Source organism: Oncorhynchus keta, chromosome 25, assembly GCF_023373465.1.
Source record: "Oncorhynchus keta strain PuntledgeMale-10-30-2019 chromosome 25, Oket_V2, whole genome shotgun sequence".
Lineage (NCBI taxonomy): Eukaryota > Metazoa > Chordata > Actinopteri > Salmoniformes > Salmonidae > Oncorhynchus > Oncorhynchus keta.
Genome location: NC_068445.1, coordinates 42,477,600 through 42,492,599, shown reverse-complemented (window position 1 = coordinate 42,492,599; position 15,000 = coordinate 42,477,600). Strand labels below are relative to the sequence as shown.

The window sequence follows — 15,000 nt, the reverse complement described above, 5'->3', positions numbered from 1 at the left end:
CCTACTGTATATTCTAAGGTACTGTATGTTCTAATCTACTGTATGTTCTACTGTACGTTCTAATCTGCTGTATGTTCTAATCTACTGTATGTTCTAATCTACTGTATATTCTGCTGTATATTCTAATCTACTGTATATTCTAATCTACTGTATGTTCTAATCTACTGTATGTTCTGCTTTATGTTCTAATCTACTGTATATTCTAATCTACTGTATGTTCTAATCTACTGTATGTTCTACTATATGTTCTAAACTACTGTATGTTCTAATCTGCTGTATGTTCTAATCTACTGTATGTTCTAATCTACTGTATGTTTTAAACTACTGTATATTCTACTATATGTTCTAATCTGCTGTATGTTCTAATCTACTGTATGTTCTACTGTATGTTCTAATCTACTGTTTGTTCTAATCTACTGTATGTTCTACTGTATATTCTACTGAATGTTCTACATTATGTTCTACTGTATGTTCCACTGTGTGTTCTGCTGTATGTTCTACTCTGTGCTCTACTGTATGTTCTGCTGTATGTTCTACTGTATGTTCTACTATATGTTCTATTCTATTGTATCTTCTACAGTATGTTCTAATCTACTGTACATTCTAATCTACTGTATGTTCTACTGTGTGTTCTTCTGTATGTTCTACTGTATATTCTACTTGTGTTCTAATCTACAGTATGTTCTAATCTACTGTATGTTCTAATCTACTGTATATTCTACTGTATGTTCTAATCTACTGTATATTATATTCTACTGTATATTCTAATCTACTGTATATTCTAATCTTCTGTATGTTCTAATCTACTGTATATTCTAATCTTCTGTATGTTCTAATCTACTGTATATTCTAATATACTGTATGTTCTAATCTACTGTATGTTCTAATCTACTGTATATTCTAATCTACTGTATGTTCTAATCTTCTGTATGTTCTAATCTACTGTATATTCTAATCTACTGTATATTCTAATCTTCTGTATGTTCTAATCTACTGTATATTCTAATCTACTGTATGTTCTAATCTACTGTATGTTCTACGTTATGTTCTGCTGTATTTTCTACTGTAGGTTTTACATGTTGTTCTACATTTAGTTCTACTGTGTGTTCTACTGTGTGTTCTACATTATGTTCTACTCTGTGTTCTACTGTATTTTCTAATCTACTGTATGTTCTACTGTATGTTCTAATCTACTGTATGTTCTAATCTACTGTATGTTCTACTGTATATTCTACTGAATGTTCTACATTATGTTCTACTGTGTGTTCTACATTATGTTCTACTGTATGTTCCACTGTATGTTCTACTGTGTGTTCTGCTGTATGTTCTACTCTGTGCTCTACTGTATGTTCTACTGTATGTTCTACTATATGTTCTATTCTATTGTATCTTCTACAGTATGTTCTAATCTACTGTATATTCTAATCTACTGTATGTTCTACTGTATATTCTACTTGTGTTCTCATCTACAGTATATTCTAATCTACTGTATATTCTACTGTATGTTCTAATCTACTGTATATTCTAATCTACTGTATATTCTACTGTATATTCTAATCTACTGTATATTCTAATCTTCTGTATGTTCTAATCTACTGTATATTCTAATATACTGTATGTTCTAATCTACTGTATGTTCTAATCTACTGTATGTTCTAATCTTCTGTATGTTCTAATCTACTGTATATTCTAATCTTCTGTATGTTCTAATAATATAATAATAATAATATATGCCATTTAGCAGGCGCTTTTATCCAAAGCGACTTACAGTCATCTACTGTATGTTCTACGTTATGTTCTGCTGTATTTTCTACTGTAGGTTTTACATGTTGTTCTACATTTAGTTCTACTGTGTGTTCTACTGTGTGCTCTACATTATGTTCTACCCTATGTTCTACTGTATTTTCTAATCTACTGTATGTTCTACTCTTCTGTATTTTCTAATCTACTGTGTGTTCTACATTATGTTCTACTGTATGTTCTACTGTATGTCTAATCTACTTTATGTTCCAATCTACTGTATGTCTAATCTACTGTATGTTCTACATTATGTTCTACTGTATGTTCTACTGTATGTTCTACTCTTCTGTATGTTCTAATCTACTGTATGTCCTAATCTACTGTATGTTCTAATCTACTGTATGTCTAATCTACTGTATGTTCTACATTATGTTCTACTGTATGTTCTACTGTATGTTCTAATCTACTGTATGCTCTAATCTACATTATGTTCTGCTGTATGTTCTAAGGTGTGTTCTGCTGCATGTTCTACTGTATATTCTGCTGTGTGTTCACCTGTATGTTCTACTGTATTTTTAAAATTTATTTTACCTTTGTTTAACTCTCTCTCTGTGTCGCAAGTCATTTAAGAACAAATTCTTATTTTCAATGACGGCCTGGGAACTGCCTGTTCACGGGCAGAATGTCAGCTAGGGTTTGAACTTGCAACCTTCCGGTTACGAGTCCAACGCTCTAACCACTAGGCTACCCTGCCGCCCCAGGATGTTCTACTGTGTGTTCTACTGTATGTTCTGCTGTATTTTCTGCTATATGTTCTACTGTGTGTTCTACATTATGTTCTACTTTATGTTCCACTATATTTTCTACTGTATGTTCTACTTTATGTTCTACTATATTTTCTACTGTATGTTCTACATTACGTTGTACTCTATGTTCTGTTATATGTTCTACTGTATATTCTAATCTTCTGTATGTTCCACTGGTTTGATTGAGAAACCTAGAGAGAGACAGACAGACAGACAGACAGACAGACAGACAGACAGACAGACAGACAGACAGACAGACAGACAGACAGACAGACAGACAGACAGAGGTGACAGAGAGAGACAAATATAGAGAGCACTTCTCGAAAATAGTATCCAATACATTCATTTATCCTGCTGTTGTGATGACAACGACATGTTGTTTCTCAGGTGTCCTGGAGCTCTTTGCTGTATCTCAGGGTGTCATCGGTATCCGAGGAGTCTACAGTAACAAATTCCTTTCCATGAACAAGAGAGGAAGGCTTCACGCTGTGGTAAGTAGCCAATCAACTACCGTCGTCTGTGTCAATCAACTACCGTTGTCTGTGAACAATTAACTACCGTTGTCTGTGTCAATTAACTACCGTTGTCTGTGTCAATTAACTACCGTTGTCTGTGTCAATTAACTACCGTTGTCTGTGTCAATTAACTACCGTTGTCTGTGTCAATTAACTACCGTTGTCTGTGTCAATTAACTACCGTTGTCTGTGTCAATCAACTACCGTTGTCTGTGTCAATTAACTACCGTTGTCTGTGTCAATTAACTACCGTTGTCTGTGTCAATCAACTACCGTTGTCTGTGTCAATCAACTGCCGTTGTCTGTGTCAATCAACTACCGTTGTCTGTGTCAATCAACTACCGTTGTCTGTGTCAATTAACTACCGTTGTCTGTGTCAATCAACTACCGTTGTCTGTGTCAATCAACTACCGTTGTCTGTGTCAATCAACTACCGTTGTCTGTGTCAATCAACTACCGTTGTCTGTGTCAATCAACTACCGTTGTCTGTGTCAATCAACTACCGTTGTCTGTGTCAATCAACTACCGTTGTCTGTGTCAATCAACTACCGTTGTCTGTGTCAATCAACTACCGTTGTCTGTGTCAATTAACTACCGTTGTCTGTGTCAATCAACTACCGTTGTCTGTGTCAATCAACTACCGTTGTCTGTGTCAATGAACTACTGTTGTCTGTGTCAATCAACTACCGTTGTCTGTGTCAATCAACTACCGTTGTCTGTGTCAATTAACTACCGTTGTCTGTGTAAATCAACTACCGTTGTCTGTGTCAATTAACTACCGTTGTCTGTGTCAATCAACTACTGTTGTCTGTGTCAATCAACTACCGTTGTCTGTGTCAATCAACTACCGTTGTCTGTGTCAATCAACTACCGTTGTCTGTGTCAATTAACTACCGTTGTCTGTGTCAATCAACTACCGTTGTCTGTGTCAATTAACTACCGTTGTCTGTGTCAATCAACTACCGTTGTCTGTGTCAATCAACTACCGTTGTCTGTGTCAATGAACTACCGTTGTCTGTGTCAATTAACTACCGTTGTCTGTGTCAATCAACTACCGTTGTCTGTGTCAATCAACTACCATTGTCTGTGTCAATTAACTACCGTTGTCTGTGTCAATTAACTACTGTTGTCTGTGTCAATCAACTACCGTTGTCTGTGTCAATCAACTACCGTTGTCTGTGTCAATCAACTACCGTTGTCTGTGTCTGAAACAGACAAGAGAGAGAGAGAGGGGAGGGTAGGGAATACAGGGAGAGAGAGGGGGAGAGAGGGAGAGGGGAGGGTAGGGAATACAGGGAGAGAGAGAGACAGAGAGAGAGAGAGAGGGGAGGGTAGGGAATACAGGGAGAGAGAGGGGGAGAGAGGGAGAGGGGAGGGTAGGGAATACAGGGAGAGAGAGAGACAGAGAGAGAGAGAGAGAGAGGGGAGGGTAGGGAATACAGGGAGAGAGAGGGGGAGAGAGGGAGAGGGAGAGAGGGGAGGGTAGGGAATACAGGGAGAGAGAGAGACAGAGAGAGAGAGAGAGAGAGAGGGAGGCTGGTACAGCTCGTATGGATGGATGGATGGATGGATGGATGGATGGATGGATAGAGGGAGGGAGGGAGGGAGGGAGGGAGGGAGGGAGGGAGGGAGGGAGGGAGGGAGGGAGGGATGCACTCTGTGTACAAGCAGGTTAGAATTTTTCATCATGAATCTGGTTCTGGAGGCAGTTCTGCATAGTGGTCAAGTTGGCACAGCCACAAAGTCATAAAATCTGAATTGAAACCTAACCCTATCCTTAACCACACGGCTAACCCTATCCTTAACCACACGGCTAACCCTATCCTTAACCACATGGCTAACCCTATCCTTAACCACACGGCTAACCCTATCCTTAACCACACGGCTAACCCTATCCTTAACCACATGGCTAACCCCAAAGCCTAACCCTAACCTTAACCACACGGCTAACCCTATCCTTAACCACACGGCTAACCCTATCCTTAACCACATGGCTAACCCCAAAGCCTAACCCTAACCTTAACCACACGGCTAACCCTATCCTTAACCACACGGCTAACCCTATCCTTAACCACATGGCTAACCCCAAAGCCTAACCCTAACCTTAACCACACTGCTAACCCTATCCTTAACCACACGGCTAACCCTATCCTTAACCCCAATGGCTAACCCCAATGCCTAACCCTATCCTTAACCCCAACGGCTAACGCCAATGCCTAACCCTAACCTTAACCCCAATGGCTAACCCCAATGCCTAACCCTATCCTTAATCACATGGCTAACCCCAATGCCTGACCCTAACCTTAGTTAAGACCAAAATGCAAATTTTCATAAATGTTTTGACTTTGACAATTTTGACTTTGCAGCTGGCCCATCCTGGCCCATCCAGCGGAAATCTCTCAGTTCTGCCTTCAGGGCAAGACTCATGACAATAAACGTCAACCTGCTGTGTGCAATGGTGAATTATGTATTTAGTCGACCCCACAGAGAGAGAGAGAGAGAGAGAGAGAGAGAGAGAGAGACAGAGAGAGAGAGACAGAGAGAGAGAGAGAGAGAGAGAGAGAGAGAGAGAGAGAGAGAGACAGAGAGAGTGAGACAGAGAGAGACAGACAGACAGACAGACAGACAGACAGACAGACATGGAGAGAGACAGACAGACAGACATGGAGAGAGACAGACAGACATGGCGACAGACAGACAGACAGACAGACAGACAGACAGACAGACAGACAGACAGACAGACAGACAGACAGACAGACAGACAGACAGACAGACAGACATGGAAAGAAAGACAGACAGACAGACAGACAGACAGACAGACAGACAGACAGACAGACAGACAGACAGACAGACAGACATGGAAAGAGAGACAGACCGACAGACATGGAAAGACATGGAAAGACAGACAGACAGACAGACAGACAGACAGACAGACAGACATGGAAAGACAGACAGACAGACAGACAGACAGACAGACAGACAGACAGACAGACAGACAGACAGACAGACAGACATGGAGAGAGACAGACAGACATGGAGAGAGACAGACAGACATGGCGACAGACAGACAGACAGACAGACAGACAGACAGACAGACAGACAGACAGACAGACATGGAAAGAAAAATAGAGTGAGTGAATGAGACAGACAGACGGAGACAGAGAGAGAGACAGACAGACAGACAGACAGACAGACAGACAGACAGACAGACAGACAGACAGACAGACAGACATGGAAAGAGAGACAGACAGACAGACAGACAGACAGACAGACAGACAGACAGACAGACAGACAGACAGACAGACAGACATGGAAAGACAGACAGACAGACAGACAGACAGACAGACAGACAGACAGACAGACAGACAGACAGACAGACAGACAGACAGACAGACAGACATGGAAAGAGAGACAGAGTGAGTGAATGAGACAGACAGACAGACAGACAGAGAGAAACAAAGGGATAAATGTGAAGAGCCCCATAAGCCGCTGCAGACACAGTGGACAATTATAGTTAGTCCAGCTGTATAGGATCCATCAGTGGAGAATTAGTCTGGATTCTCCTAGCTCTCCAAACACACACACACACACACACACACACACACACACACACACACACACACACACACACACACACACACACACACACACACACACACACACACACACACATACACACACACGCATACACACACACACACATACACACACAAACACACACACACACACAGGGCTGGCCGGCTCGGGGGGCTCGTCTGTCTGTGTTCGGGGATCTGGTGTCACAAATTGTCTTTATGTTGTTATCCGTCTGTCATAGTTCATATTTAGATGTTTTCACAGTGGAATTTTATTGTCTGGAATAATGGGCGAGAAGACAGATGCATATTACACTGACCTACCCAGCCCGCCATTACAAACATAATCTCTTCTAAGTTGAAAGGTCACCTGGATTTATTGAACAAACAGGGGAGTGAGCGATGGAGGGAGGGAAGTAAGGGGAGAGATACAGAGAGGGTGAGAGAGAGGGAGGAATAGAGGGAAATAGACTGAGAGAGAGAGCGGGAGAGAGAGAGAGAGAGGGAGGGAGAGAGAGAGAGAGGGAGCGAGAGAGGGAGAGAGGAATAGAGGGAGATAGACAGAGAGAGGAAGAGAGGAAGAGCGAGAGAGAGAGAGAGAGAGAGAGATGGAGAGAGAGAGAGGGGGGGGAGAGAGAAAGAGAGAGATCTAGGGATATAGTCATCTGGAATGCATATCAATTAACAGGTGTGCCTTGTTAAAAGTTGGACTGTTGTTTCTTTGCTTATTCGAGCTGTTCTTTCTATAATATGGACTTGGTCTTTTAGCAAATAGGGCTATCTTCTGTATACCACCATTACCTTGTCAAAACACAACTGATTGGTTCAAATGCATTAAGACATAAAGGTCAGTCAACGAGGAACATGACAAGAACTTTGAAAGTTTCTTCAAGTTCTGTCGCAAAAACCATCAAGAGCTATGATGAAACTGGCTCTCATGAGGACCGCCACAGGAAAGGAAGACCCAGATTTACCTCTGCTGCAGAGGATAATCTAAGAGCTAAGATTGCAGCCCAAATAAATGCTTCACAGAGTTCAAGTAATATACACATTTCAACATCAACTGTTCAGAGGAGACTGTATGAATCAGGTCTTCATGGTCCAATTGCTGCAAAGAAACCAGTACTAAAGGACACCAATAATACTGTAAGAAGAGACTTGCTTGGGCCAAGAAATACGAGCAATGGACATTAGACCAGTGGTTATTTGACTTTTGGCCTGATGAGTCCAAATTTGAGATTTATGGATTCCAACCGACGTGTCTTTGTGAGACGTAGAGTAGGATAATCTCTGCATGTGTGGTTCCCACCATGAAGCATGGAGGAGGAGGTGTGATGGTGTGGGGGTGCTTTGTGGTGACAATGTCTGTAATTTATTTAGAATTCAAGTCACACTTAACCAGCATGGCTAACTCAGCATTCTGCAGAAATACACCATCCCATCTGCTTTGTGTTTAGCTGGACTAACATTTGTTTTTCAGCAGGACATTAACCCAAAACACCTCCAGGCTGTGTAAGGGCTATTTAACCAAGAAGGAGATGCATCAGATGACCTGGCCTCCACAATCCCCCGACCTCATCCCAATTGAGATGGTTTGGGATGAGTTGGACCGCGAAGTGAAAGAAAATCAGCCAGCATATGTAGAAACTGTCAGGACCCGGTTACGAACCCGGGTCTCCGGAGTGAGAAACAGTCACTTAACCAACTGAGCAACGAATAGTCGGCAGAACCCAGAAGATGAGGCAGACACAGCAGTACTTGAGACGGTGTATTTAATGAAGTAAAAAAAAAAAGTGAAGTCCTTCAGGAAAACATGTAACTCCACAACCTCAAAAGGAATTCCACAAGAACAAAGACAAAGACAAAAAGGTAAATCCACAAGGTGGTAGGTATAGCATAAAAAGCCTCAAAAGATACTCAAAAATAAATAAACAAGAACAAAAAACAGAATTCCACAAGAGAGTCCACCGGGATCAACAAGAGTTCACAGAATACTAGGGCTGGGTGCTAACATACAAACACAGAGCAAAGAACTGAGGAAAACTAAGGGTTTAAATACAATCAGGGGAAACGAGGCACAGGTGCAAATAATAATGGGGATCAAGGGAAAACAAAAGGTCAAAAAGCACAATGGGGGCATCTAGTGACCAAAAACCGGAACAACCCTGGCCAAATCCTGACAGAAACTCCTTACAAGACTTGGAAAAGCATTCCGTATGAAGCTGGTTGAGAGAATGCCAAGAGTGTGCAAAGCTGTCATCAAAGAAAAGGGTGGCTATTTGAAGAATCTAAAATCTAAAATATATTTTGATTTGTTTTGCACTTTTTTGGTTACTACATGATTCCATGTGTGTTATTTCATAGTTTTGATGTCTTCGCTATTATTCTACAATGTAGAAAATAGTAAAGATAAAGAAAAACCCTTGAAATAATAGGTGTGTCCAACGTTTTGATTGGTAATAATGATGATTGGTAAATTAGAAAACCATTCAAAACATCCTAATCTGCTCAGATGGAGCACATGGATCAGGGGAAAGGGCCGTTTTAAAAGAGTTGCCCTAGCATTCAGATTTGACACAATAAACCCTCACCTGTCTGCTCCCAGTCATTAAACTGAACCGAAACCAGGCACAAACAGAGACAGGATAGAAGGATAGAACCATAGAATAATTTTATAGCTCATCATCATACCTCAACATTCCACTAAACAACATCTCAGCATTCCACTAAAGAACATCTCAGCATTCTACTAAAGAACATCTCAGCATTCCACTAAAGAACATCTCAGCATTCTACTAAAGAACATCTCAGCATTCTACTAAAGAACATCTCAGCATTCTACTAAAGAACATCTCAGCATTCCACTAAAGAACATCTCAGCATTCCACTAAAGAACATCTCAGCATTCCACTAAAGAACATCTCAGCATTCCACTAAAGAACATCTCAGCATTCTACTAAAGAACATCTCAGCATTCTACTAAAGAACATCTCAGCATTCTACTAAAGAACAACATCTCAGCATTCCACTAAAGAACATCTCAGCATTCCACTAAAGAACATCTCAGCATTCTACTAAAGAACATCTCAGCATTCCACTAAAGAACATCTCTGCATTCTACTAAAGAACATGTCAGCATTCCACTAAAGAACATCTCACCATTCTATTAAAGAACAACATCTCAGCATTCCACTAAAGAACATCTCAGCATTCTATTAAAGAACAACATCTCAGCATTCCACTAAAGAACATCTCAGCATTCCACTAAAGAACATCTCAGCATTCCACTAAAGAACACCTCAGCATTCCCCAAGCACTTATTAATGTAATAATATATATAAGTTAACAGACACTTCTATCCAAACGCATCCACAGTGAGCACATACACTTTTTTGAATGTGACCCCAGTGGTATTTGAATCCACAGACCTGGAATCACAAGCACAACACTCTTACCAACTGCGCCACACAGGACCATTTTAATAGAATAACTATTGGAATCATTATTGTACAGCCTGTTGTACTGCAGGCCTACATTATATCTCTCAACTAGCTGTGCACAAGTGCTACAGTAACTCCTTTCAATGTGTTTGTAAAATGTACTGCACTGTCGTGCTAAAACTGTTTAGGTCACCCACCCACAACCATCAAGGGGGTTCCCATACATTTTTCAAATTATAATTCAAAACAACAATACCCAGAGGATGTTGGTGATTTTAGAACAACTTATAAAGTTGATGTTCTGCCCTCTGTTGTTATGGCAGCTCATCTCGTGAGTGACATGTTTACAGAATGGCTGTAATGGCATCTTGTTCTGCTATGCTGCACTCTTCCACAAAGCAGAACGGTGTTGTTGTTTCAGAACCAACTAGAACAGGGTTATACAAGGCATCGTAGGGTTGAGGACGTGGTCATCTCCATCCTCTTGTACATCCTGCAGTTTATAGTTTCCCACCCAAGGTATTTTTAGCAGTTAGTTAGGGAGCCACAAGACAAACATCTTGTGAGATTAATTTTTTCTAGAGTTGAGGAATGGGTTACTTATCAATCAGTTCACATTTATCAATCAGTTCACATTTATCAATCAGTTCACATTTACTGCATGTATCAATCAGTTCACATTACTGCCTGTATCAATCAGTTCACATTTATCAATCAGTTCACATTTACTGCCTGTATCAATTAGTTCACATTTACTGCCTGTATCAATTAGTTCACATTACTGCCTGTATCAATCAGTTCACACTTATCAATCAGTTCACATTTACTGCCTGTATCAATTAGTTCACATTACTGCCTGTATCAATCAATTCACACTTACTGCCTGTATCAATCAGTTCACATTTATCAATCAATTCACATTTACTGCCTGTATCAATCAGTTCACATTTATCAATCAATTCACATTTACTGCCTGTATCAATCAATTCACATTTACTGCCTGTATCAATCAATTCACATTTACTGCCTGTATCAATCAATTCACATTTACTAACTGTATCAATCAATTCACATTTACTGCCTGTATCAATCAATTCACATTTACTAACTGTATCAATCAATTCACATTTACTGCCTGTATCAATCAGTTCACATTTATCAATCAATTCACATTTACTGCCTGTATCAATCAGTTCACATTTATCAATCAATTCACATTTACTGCCTGTATCAATCAGTTCACACTTATCAATCAGTTCACATTTACTGCCTGTATCAATTAGTTCACATTACTGCCTGTATCAATCAATTCACACTTACTGCCTGTATCAATCAGTTCACATTTATCAATCAATTCACATTTACTGCCTGTATCAATCAGTTCACATTTATCAATCAATTCACATTTACTGCTGGTATCAATCAATTCACATTTACTGCTGGTATCAATCAATTCACATTTACTGCCTGTATCAATCAATTCACATTTATCAATCAATTCACATTTACTGCTGGTATCAATCAATTCACATTTACTGCTGGTATCAATCAATTCACATTTACTGCCTGTATCAATCAATTCACATTTACTGCCTGTATCATGATGATTTTCTTGAATGTTAGAGGTTGCTGTTAATTATTCAACAACTATCTCGTGATTTCTCCTGCACGTTGAGGAATGGGTTTTATCTCTATGCTGAATGAGTGTAGTCATTCAGTAATGAGACATGTTGGGTCTCTAATGAGACATGTTGGGTCTCTAATGAGACATGTTGGGTCTCTAATGAGACATGTTGGGTCTCTAATGAGACATGTTGGGTCTCTAATGAGACATGTTGGGTCTCTAATGAGACATGTTGGGTCTCTAATGAGACATGTTGGGTCTCTAATGAGACATGTTGGGTCTCTAATGAGACATGTTGGGTCTCTAATGAGACACGTTGGGTCTCTAATTAGACACGTTGGGTCTCTAATGAGACATGTTGGGTCTCTAATGAGACATGTTGGGTCTCTAATGAGACATGTTGGGTCTCTAATGAGACATGGTGGGTCTCTAATGAGACATGTTGGGTCTCTAATGAGACATGTTGGGTCTCTAATGAGACATGTTGGGTCTCTAATGAGACATGTTGGGTCTCTAATGAGACATGTTGGGTCTCTAATTAGACATGTTGGGTCTCTAATGAGACATGTTGGGTCTCTAATGAGACATGTCGGGTCTCTAATGAGACATGTTTGGTCTCTAATGAGACATGTTGAGTCTCTAATGAGTACTGGGACAAAGAAGTCCCTGCTCCTGTCTGTCAATCTATGCAACTCTTTGATAGGAGCTGCGCACGCACACACACACACACAGTCTAGTCTAGTCTGGTCTGGTCTTGTCTAGTCTCATCTGGTCTGGTCTTGTCTAGTCTGGTCTGGTCTGGTCTGGTCTGGTCTGGTCTGGTCTGGTCTAGTCTAGTCTAGTCTAGTCTGGTCTGGTCTTGTCTAGTCTGGTCTAGTCTAGTCTGGTCTGGTCTAGTCTAGTCTAGTCTGGTCTGGTCTAGTCTGGTCTAGTCTGGTCTGGTCTGGTCTAGTCTAGTCTGGTCTAGTCTAGTCTAGTCTGGTCTGGTCTGGTCTAGTCTGGTCTAGTCTGGTCTGGTCTAGTCTGGTCTAGTCTGGTCTAGGCTAGTCTGGTCTGGTCTAGTCTGGTCTAGTCTAGTCTGGTCTGGTCTTGTCTAGTCTCATCTGGTCTGGTCTGGTCTTGTCTAGTCTGGTCTAGTCTAGTCTGGTCTGGTCTGGTCTGGTCTGGTCTAGTCTAGTCTAGTCTAGTCTGGTCTAGGCTAGTCTGGTCTGGTCTGGTCTGGTCTGGTCTGGTCTAGTCTAGTCTAGTCTAGTCTGTAATCTGCTCTGAGATCATCATTAACTGGTTTTACAGGCCTAACCCCAATCAGACACAATTATAGTCCAGCTGTATAGGATCCATCAGTGGAGAATTAGTCTGGATTCTCCTCGCTCTCCAAACACACACACGCACACGCACGTGCACGCAAACACACGCACGTGCACGCACACGCACACACACCCCAACTGCTAATAGGACGTGGTTACAGTGGGGCACATGGCTCACAGCGATTTACAGATTGTACGGTTGTCGCGGTGTTTTGTTTAACTCTACACTTCTATTTCTGTGTTGGAAATCTGATACAATAAATGTCATTATAATAACAACAGAATCCAGAGTGAATCCCTCAACGTGCTCCAGAGGCTTTTGACTCTATAGAAGGTTGTGTTGATAGAAAAGTTCATCGGGAAACTCTGTTTTTAATGGGGAGTTTCACCTTGGCACTTCTCAGTATAATTTGCTGGTCCTCTTAATTACTTTACTAATGTAATCTGGTGGTCCAGAGTGCTATTTGAAAGAATATCCACAAAATGACCTATGCCTCAACATGTAATAATGACATTAAAATATAGGCAATACCATGTGATATAGTGTCCAGGAGTTGAATTTCACAACATCTAGGGCATGAAAGATATACATAGAAACATTGAGAGCCAGTTTCCCAGCAGACCCCTCAAGAGTAAAAACACTCTTCACTCTCTTGTTTTGTAGTCCTGGAGTAGATGCCCTAGGTTTGATCTGAAACCAGCCCTTCCTGGGAACTGGACACAAACTAAACCTGACTGTGAAACCAGCCCTGCCTGGGAGTTGGACACAAACTAAACCTGACTGTGAAACCAGCCCTGCCTGGGAACTGGACACAAACTAAACCTGACTGTGAAACCAGCCCTGCCTGGGAGTTGGACACAAACTAAACCTGACTGTGAAACCAGCCCTGCCTGGGAACTGGACACAAACTAAACCTGACTGTGAAACCAGCCCTGCCTGGGAGTTGGACACAAACTAAACCTGACTGTGAAACCAGCCCTGCCTGGGAACTGGACACAAACTAAATCTGACTGTGAAACCAGCCCTGCCTGGGAACTGGACACAAACTAAACCTGACTGTGAAACCAGCCCTGCCTGGGAACTGGACACAAACTAAACCTGACTGTGAAACCAGTCCTGCCTGGGAGTTGGACACAAACTAAATCTGACTGTGAAACCAGCCCTGCCTGGGAGTTGGACACAAACTAAACCTGACTGTGAAACCAGCCCTGCCTGGGAGTTGGACACAGACTAAACCTGACTGTGAAACCAGCCCTGCCTGGGAGTTGGACACAGACTAAACCTGACTGTGAAACCAGCCCTGCCTGGGAGTTGGACACAAACTAAACCTGACTGTGAAACCAGCCCTGCCTGGGAGTTGGACACAGACTAAATCTGACTGTGAAACCAGCCCTGCCTGGGAGTTGGACACAGACTAACTCTGACTGTGAAACCAGCCCTGCCTGGGAACTGGACACAAACTAAACCTGACTGTGAAACCAGCCCTGCCTGGGAGTTGGACACAGACTAAACCTGACTGTGAAACCAGCCCTGCCTGGGAGTTGGACACAGACTAACCTGACTGTGAAACCAGCCCTGCCTGGGAGTTGGACACAGACTAACTCTGACTGTGAAAACAGCCCTGCCTGGGAGTTGGACACAAACTAAACCTGACTGTGAAACCAGCCCTGCCTGGGAGTTGGACACAAACTAAACCTGACTGTGAAACCAGCCCTGCCTGGGAGTTGGACACAGACTAACTCTGACTGTGAAACCAGCCCTGCCTGGGAGTTGACCATGGTTAAACTAACACCCTAAGAAGTACATGAACCCCAAGTGAATAATGTGGTATTTCGTTCTGTGCTAATACTGCTGATGTTAACACGGCTCGGTTGACACACACTGATATAAACTGAAGTCAGCTGGTTAACATCTGGGTGAGAATTGGTTGACATACTACCATGTTACCTCGGGCCGTGTTTCTCCTGTCCCTACTCTGATTAGATAATTGCC

General features: G+C 41.7%; 1 protein-coding gene across 50 annotated transcripts in view; it reads left to right on the top strand.

The window, feature by feature from the left end:
• Nucleotides 1-15,000, top strand: part of LOC118379041 (fibroblast growth factor 5) — a 32,884-nt gene that overhangs the window by 7,955 nt on the left and 9,929 nt on the right. For all 50 annotated transcript variants that reach the window (XM_052479664.1, XM_052479672.1, XM_052479658.1 and 47 more), the window contains exon 2: nt 2,934-3,037. In XM_052479664.1, coding sequence (XP_052335624.1) covers nt 2,934-3,037 — 104 coding nt within the window. The remainder of the gene's footprint in view (nt 1-2,933; nt 3,038-15,000) is intronic.